Source organism: Chinchilla lanigera, unplaced genomic scaffold (assembly GCF_000276665.1).
Source record: "Chinchilla lanigera isolate Chin_1 unplaced genomic scaffold, ChiLan1.0 scaffold00031, whole genome shotgun sequence".
Taxonomy (NCBI): Eukaryota; Metazoa; Chordata; class Mammalia; order Rodentia; family Chinchillidae; genus Chinchilla; species Chinchilla lanigera.
Window position 1 is genome coordinate 4,483,163 of NW_004955432.1, and position 8,309 is coordinate 4,491,471.

The window sequence follows — 8,309 nt, forward strand, 5'->3', positions numbered from 1 at the left end:
TATGGTCTATTTTAGAGAACATGCCATGTGCAGCTGAGAAGAATGTGTATTCTGATGCTATTGGGTGGAACACTCTGTAAAGATCTACTAAGTCCATAAGTTCACAAATTTGGTTCTGTTATTTCTTTCCCAATTTTTTGTCTAGTTGATCTATCTCTTTGTGACAATGGTGTGTTAAAGTCCCCATTATGTTATGCTTGTGTTATGATCGTTTACAACTTAATTTCCTTTTTCATGTCTGTTAAAATTTGTCTTATATAGGTGGGTGCTCCTATATTTGGTGCATAGATGTTTACAATTGTTATCTCTTCCTCTTAAAGCTTCCCCCTCTCAAGTATGTAGTGACCTTCTTTATGTCATTTGATTGTTCTTGGTTTGAAGTTCATGTTGTCTTCAAACAGAATAGCTACACCCACTTTTTTTCTGGGTTCCTGTCGCATAGAGTATTGTTTTCCATTCTTTAATTTTCAGTCTATGAATTTCCTTTTGAGTTAAATGTGTTTCTTATATATAGCATATAGTTGGATTTTCCTGATCTACTCTGCTAGTCTGCTTCTTTTGGTTGGTGCATTGAGACCATTTACATTCATGGTTATAACTGATATGTATTGGCTTATCTTTGTCATGGTATTTTCCTGCTGTTGGATCCTCCTTTTTCCCTCTGTTTAATTGCTTGCTCTGCTTCTTGATTCCTTTCTGTTGTTGTTCTTGAAGTTGCAGTCTGTTTATCTCTTTCTAGAATATTTTTTAGTACTCTTTATAGGGTTGGTTTGGTGCTCATGAATTTCCTCAATTCCTTTATCATGAAAATATTTTATTTCTCCATTAAATTTGAAAGATAGTTTTGCAGGGTACATCAGTTTGGGTTGGAAGTTGTTTTCTTTCAGTGCCTGAAATATTTCACTCCACACTTTTCTTGCCTTGATGGTTTGTGTTGAGAAGTCTGCCATGATTCTGCTAGGCTTTCCTTTATAGGTGATCTGTTTTTTTTCTCTAACAGCTTTTAATATTTTGAGCTTTTGTTGAGTTTCTGGGATCTTGATCACTATATGTCTGGGTGTAGATTTGTTTTGGTTATGATTAACTTGGTTATTACTTTGGTTATGCTTCACTTATCTGGATGTCAGATTCTTTTTCCATCCCTGGGAAATTTTCTGTTATTATTTTTGCAAATAGTCTTTTTATGTCATTTGTGTTGATACCTGCTGTTTCATTAATACCTATTAATTTGACACTGTTTTTCTTTGCTTCGTCTTGCAGTTGTTGAATTGTTATTTCCTGGTTCCTTGTTTTTAAGAGATCCCTCATTTCACGTTCATTGGTGGCAATGCTGTCTTCAAGGTCTGAAAGTCTATCTTCAGCTTCGTTCAGTGGTTTTGCAAGCTTTCAGTGGAATTTTTAAGTTCCTGGATATCTGTTTGCATCTGTTTCATACCTTTTACTTCTTTTGTATATTGTTCCCTGAAGGTTTCCATGAGTTGTCTATGCTTTTCTATTTTCTTGTCAATGTCGTCTTTGGATATGCTGAACATTTCTTTCATTATTGCTGTCATTTCTTTTTTCACCTGAGACATTATTTCTGATCTGATGTCTTCTATGGCCTGATGGAGTTGTTTCTTCACTTTAGCTGCTGTCACATGAGAAACTTCCGGTGTATGACTTGCGGGCTCTTCCGTGTTGATGTCTCCTGGACTTGTTTTCGTTGGTGTGGAGGTCTGGGATTACCTTTTGCTCCTTTGTTTTGTCATTGTTGAAGATCCAGAAGCTCCCTGGAGTGCAGCCTCACTCCTGATTGTGTGTGAGTGGCAGGGCCAGAGTGTGCAGATCTGCAGTGCTCAGTGCAGCTCCTGTGCTGGTGAGTGGTGGCAAGGTGGGGTCCCAGGTGTTTCTGAACTTTCTCGCCGCATTCAGTTGGCTCCCAGGTGTGTGTGGTAAGGGTGGGGGAGGCACGCCGGAGTTCCTGAGACCATCTGGAGTTCGGCCCAGCTTCCGCAAGAGTACAGGGGATGCAGGTTGTGTTCAGCGAAGCTTCAGATATTGCCCAGGACAGAGCCTGCTTCCCACCCTGGAAGGGGAGGGGTAAGGGTGGACTCCCTGAGGCTACTGACTCTGTCTAGGTTTCAGCTGAGCTCCCAGGGGAGGTGTGAGTTGTTCTGGCAGTGACCACCAAGGCCCCAGAAGTTGTCCAGAGCTCCATGTGCCTCACACACTAGTCGAGGAGGCACCAGAGTGGCTCACCCAAGTTCCTAACGGTGTCTGGCATTCATCCCAGCCCCAGCAGATACACTATGGGTATGGCAAGTAGCCACCAAGGCCCCTGAAGGTGCCCAGGGTTCTGCCTGCCTTGCACACTGGTCAGTAAGGCGCAGCAGCAAATCACCGGGCTTCCTGAAGATGTCCAGAATTCAGCCCAGCCCCTCCCATTTAGTCTTAAAGGATTCTGATTTTAAGATAGGTTGCTTTTTTGTTATTGAGGAAAAAAAAAATTGTATGTGTTTCCAGGTAAACTGCAAAGTGCAAATGTGTGTGTTCACTATTTGATTTTTAGTGGCAATATTTAACTCTAAACATGGATTCCACTTGCATCTCAATTAAAGATAATGTGATCAAAAGTCTAGGTGTTCACTTTCAATCTGACAGATTCTTTTGACAACTCAAAATTCTGCCTGCAAGAGTGAGGTCACACTGTGTGTTCCCTACTCAAAGTTCTGCCTGCAAGAGTGAGTATGTTTCCTATTAACCTCGATCATCTCAGACGAGGTTCCTTTCATCACTCTGTCAAGGTATTGGATACATGGCTGAGAGTCTTGTTCTACTATTCCTCAGCCTTCAGCTATGGAAAAAAATTTTCTTTGCATGTCCTCTTGGTTTTCTATGCCATGTCTTCACAAATGTAAAATTAAAAGCTACTCCTCTCAATGATAGCATAGGATTTGGTGTCACAGATACAATGTCTACTCATTAATCAATTTGCATGGCTGTCTTTTATTTGCCTTATTTTCTAACCTACACTACTGATGGGCAGCCTGCAGTCTGCCCAGTGCTTCTTGGATATGTGATGGTCTCTTGCTTGCATCTTGTTGCTCTGTTTACTGTGCCCAGTCTATAAAGTACCTCTCATTTTTTCCATGTTAGAATGTGGGCAAACTTGTAAAAATTAATTTTCTTTCCACATAGTAATTTTGTGTTTAAAATTTTTTCAGTATTTTATTCTCAAAAATGTTTCTGGTGAGTTTTAACAATACTAACAATATCAATGTGCTGGGAACCGTCAGAAAATTTTAGAACTGGGCATTGGGCAGTGGTTAGCAGGACTAGGTGAAACACTGTTAGCTCATCCTTGCCTTGCCTATGAGGGACAATTGTCATATTTAGTTTTCTAGTTTTTCTGAGTTTACCACGTGTATTTTTATAGTTTTGTCCCTGTGAAATGCTCAGTGTGTGAGTATATAGAAATTGTAGAGAAAAGTATTATACTCAGGTTTTTTTCTTACTCTATTTCCCATGTGCTCATGTCTCAGTTAGGGAGAGTCAAAGTCCTCATCCATTATGGTGATCAAATGATTCAAGTTTTTTGAAATATACTTGTTATAGATATGGAATGAATCACATTTGTCTCCTGAAACAACAATACATTTTCTGGACATAGGATTAAGGCTGCTGGTCCATAGATTTCATGGTATTCCAAAGCAGAGGATATGTTATAGAGTGTATCATATGATACTTTACCCTTTCCTAAGTCTACATACTCATTATGTCCTTCCACAATTTCATTTCTTTTGGCTATTTCCTCACCCCAGAATGGATCTTCTTTGTATTTGGTGTTTTCTCTTGAGTTATTTTTCATTTCTTACATGTTCATTTTTCTTAGGTGTCTTTTGATTTTTCCCAATGTAGTATTCATTGAATTTATACCTTTCTTCTCTGCTTAAATTTAGACAGCATTTTTCATTTCTTATGTGTTCATTTTTCTTATGTGTTTTTTGATTTTTCCCAATGTAGTATTCATTGAATTTATACCTTTCTTCTCTGCTTATATTTAGACAGTATTTTGAAAGCTAAACCTGGTTTAATAGACAAAAATATAACCAAATGCTAAGTAAAGTTCATCAATATTAATTTGGAATGCTAATGTATACAGTACAAATACTTTGTTTATTCCTTCTCTCTATTGCTGTCATGATTTACATAGGTATCAAAATATCCCTCTAATTCTGATGGCTTCATGATTTTCTTCTGGGGAAGCAATTTTTTTTATATCCAAAAGATATTTGACTGAATTCTCAAAGTATTCAAATATATTTTTCCCACTTTAAGATTCAACTAAATTACTGTACATGTACTATGAAGAATAAAGAACATGTTTAACTGTATGTACCTGTTTGTCCCTGCCTCCTGTATTACACAGATGGTAATTTCTGCCAGTTTATACAATAAGAGCTCTATCATAAATCAAGAGTCTGTTCTCATATGAGCCCTTCAAACACTGTCTTCAATTTTTGTGATCAACTTGTTATTCTCACTAATAGAACAATGCCTTAAATAGTGGACTTTGGGTCTCCTTCCTGTATGTTACTAGAGCTGTCACCTTAGTGTTTACTAGCTAGTGAACATTGTTAAATATTTGTTACACTGAAGTTATATTTTTCTTTGACATATCAAAGGTGTGATTTGGAAGTGTCAAATTGTTTTCTTCAATTTTTCCTTTCATTATTACTGGATGTATAGTTTGCAAAGTCTTTTTGTTAAGTATATATGATTTGTATTTTAATCATACCCATCCCCCATTTGTCTCCCATATGCCACATTTTGTTTCATTGAGCTATAAGACAGTATATTTTCCTTAATCTAATTGTGTTGTTCTTAGATGTTCTCCACTAAAAGCTGTAATCTTTTTTATTAGCATTCCAAATTAGCATTGATGGACTTTACTTAGCATTCAGTTATGTTTTTGTCTATTAAACCAGGCTCAGCCTTCAAAATACTGTCTAAATATAAGCAGAGAAGAAATAAATTCAATGAGTAACACATTGGGAAAATGGAATATTGAATGACCTGTGAGACCTGTTTATCAGATACTTTTCTTAGTTTCTTAACTCAGATGCCGATCTTATAGGATCCCTGTATAAACCAGGCTTTTGAAGCAATGTTGAAGTAAAACTGAGGGTACCAGCAGGAGAACCAGAGTTCCCATTCTACTGTTCCTTTAGCAATAAATTGTAGTCTAACATCAAAATTTCTGTAGGATATATGTATATGAATGGAGAACAAATATTTGATGATCAAAACATGAAATAAACATTTGGAGGACTGAGGCTTATTTCAGCATTTATGAGTAGATGTGAGATGTTTCATGTTGTCTCACTCTTCCTGGATATATATGTCTGATTTAGGAGGCAGTGTCATTTGAGGATGTGGCTGTAAACTTCACCATGGAGGAGTGGGCTTTGCTGGATTCATCCCAAAAGAAGCTCTACAGAGATGTGATGTGGGAAACCTTTAGAAATGTGTCTGATATAGGTAAGAACAATATCCTTTTTTCATTTCTGCATCAGAGAATTTCTTATTGCTTGTCAATTCAGTTTATTTCATTGGAATATGGAAACACTTGATGACTCATCCAGGCATGGTCACATTATACTAGGATTCTAACTGGAATCTCTGCATTTTTATGTAATGTAGTAACTCATATTATACTTCACTTTGTACTCTCTAGGAAGAACCTGGGGTGGTAAGAAAATTGAAGATGAGTACAAAAATTGCAGGAGATATCTAAGGTAATTTGCACTCACAAGATCAATGTTTCTCAAGAGTAAAAAATATTAAAACCAAGAAAACTATTCAAATGTGGCCATGGTCCAATTTTTTTAATCTCACAGTATCTTTCCCTAGATGCATTCATGTGGAGTACCTACAATTTGATGATTGAATATTTGAAATATTACAATGTCTGAAATACAAGGAATACTGATGTTATGCCACAAGTGACATTATCTACTCTAAAAAAATAAACAAATTATTTTCTATCAAGATTATAAAAATTTCATATCAAATTACATTTAGGCATGGACTGTAGAGTATATAAAACAAATTCTGTGAGCTTAGGGTGTAGTAGCTTAGTGGTAGAGTGCTTGTATAGCATGCACAAGGCCCTAAGTTCAATCCCTATTACCACAAAAGAAAAGCCCTCAAAACAGATTTTGTACTTAGACTGAGAATCAAATTCAGGATATCAAATTATATATACCTATATAATAATTATATATATCAAATTATATATATACCTATATAATATATATTATATATAATTCATATACCTATATAATATACATTATGTAATATATTATGTATATCAAATATATATTATGTATATCATATATTATGTATATCATAATATATATTATGTATATCAAATTATATATACCTATATAATATATATATATATATTTACAGAAGAACACATTCATGTGAAACATTATGCAAGGAATGGTGTATTTATTTCTATGTGGTATATACATTCAATATTTGGAAAATTGCTATTCTTGTAAACATATTCAAGATCCAAATGAATACTACTTTTTTGATAATAATTATTTTCAAGCAGTCCTCCAAAGCATTCAGTACATTCATGTTCCAAAATAATAGAAGGCACATTTGCGTAATATTTGTTGGAATGGTATTGCGGTATAACATGTATGGAAATGTGTGTATAGATTCCTCAAAAAAGTAAAAGTAAATCTTTCATTACATCCAGCTGTACTTTTCCTGAGTATATTCCTCCTAGATTTAAAGTAATCATATTACAGAAATACATGCATACCCTTGTTTGTAGCAGTACATCTTACAAAAGTTAAATTCAGGAAATAGCCTAAATGCCCATTCATAAATGAGCTGATTAAGGAAATATGGGATAGCCTGGGAATGGTGATGCATGTATGGAACCGTAGCACATTAAGGTGTGAGGTAGAAAATTCATGCATTCATGCCCAGCATAGGAAATTCAATGACTGATGAGTCTTTGTCTCAATATGAAAAATCAGTAACTCTGGGGATGTAACTCAGGACTAAAACCCTGGGTTAAATCCCCAGCAATGAGAAAATTTGGTGTGTATATATAACAGTGAAATGATGTAAATTCCCAAAAAATAGATGGATCTGGAGTCAATAATGTTGTTATTTAATTCAGACAGCAATTTCAATATTATGTGTTATACTTAGTATGAGAAACCCAAATTATGAAATTAAAGAGTAAAATAAAGGACAGGTCATAGAAAAGACCTTTCAGAGTGTGTGAAGAGGCTCAGTGAAAGGGAGAAGGGATAGAGTAAGAAAAAATGGTATGAAAAACAATCAATATATGGTATACATATGTACCAATTCCTAAAAATAAATGTGTTATGTAGCGTAAATATGTCAGTTATAAACTGCCAAATGCATACTGCTGTTTGGTAAAAACTGTTTCTAAGCATCATCTAGAGTGCACAGTAAACTCATGATCAAATATTCTTAGAGAGCATCAAAACAGATCTCTTCTCATAAACCATTAATTAAAAGATACTTAAATATGATTGGTTGTTTTCTTATTTTATTCATATACAGCAGTGAAGAGGTAGAGAAATGTGGTGATTACGAATTATACTATCAACATGAAGAAATGATTTTCCAGACTACAGATACTAATATGAACCTAAAACCAGTTGGTACAATACCAGATGAAAGCATTGGCTGTAGAAATACCCTGATTGGTCTTTCACCACTAAATGTGCCTATTTTACCTACCATTGTACTCAAATCATACGAATATCAGGGATTTGAAGACAAGCTGTTTAGCTATAGCAAATATGGGAAAACCTACCCTGATTTCCAGTCCTCTCAGAAGCATGAAAAAACAGATGCTGGAGAGAAACTTTATGAACATAAGCAATCAGAAAAATTATACTCCTACTGCTCTGAAGGAACTGTGGGTGAAGAGACACCCTTTCTACATGAGCAAGATGTGAAAACCCTCAGTACACCCAACTATGTTCAAATCTGGGAAGGAAATCACAGTGGAGTGAATATTTATATATGTACACAATGTGGAAAAAGTTTTAATTCACACCATTTCATTCAAATACATGAAACTGCTCATGTCAAAACACCCTATGTTTGTAAACATGATGGGAAATCCTTCACTAATAGCACTTCATCTGATAGTCATCAAAGAACTCACACTGGAGAGAAACCTTACTTGTGTAAGCACTGTGGAAAAGCTTTCAGCACACACAGTGATTGTCAGAGACATGAACGAACTCACACTGGGGAGAAAC

At 35.5% G+C, this 8,309-nt stretch overlaps 1 protein-coding gene across 1 annotated transcript in view; it reads left to right on the forward strand.

Moving 5' to 3' along the window:
• Nucleotides 1–2,367: 2,367 nt before the first annotated feature.
• Nucleotides 2,368–8,309, forward strand: part of LOC102024155 (zinc finger protein 709-like) — an 8,748-nt gene continuing 2,806 nt past the window's right edge. The window contains exons 1-4 of the mRNA XM_013515914.1: nucleotides 2,368–2,783; nucleotides 5,394–5,520; nucleotides 5,717–5,777; nucleotides 7,600–8,308. Coding sequence (XP_013371368.1) covers nucleotides 2,727–2,783; nucleotides 5,394–5,520; nucleotides 5,717–5,777; nucleotides 7,600–8,308 — 954 coding nt within the window. The 5' untranslated portion in view covers nucleotides 2,368–2,726. The remainder of the gene's footprint in view (nucleotides 2,784–5,393; nucleotides 5,521–5,716; nucleotides 5,778–7,599; nucleotide 8,309) is intronic.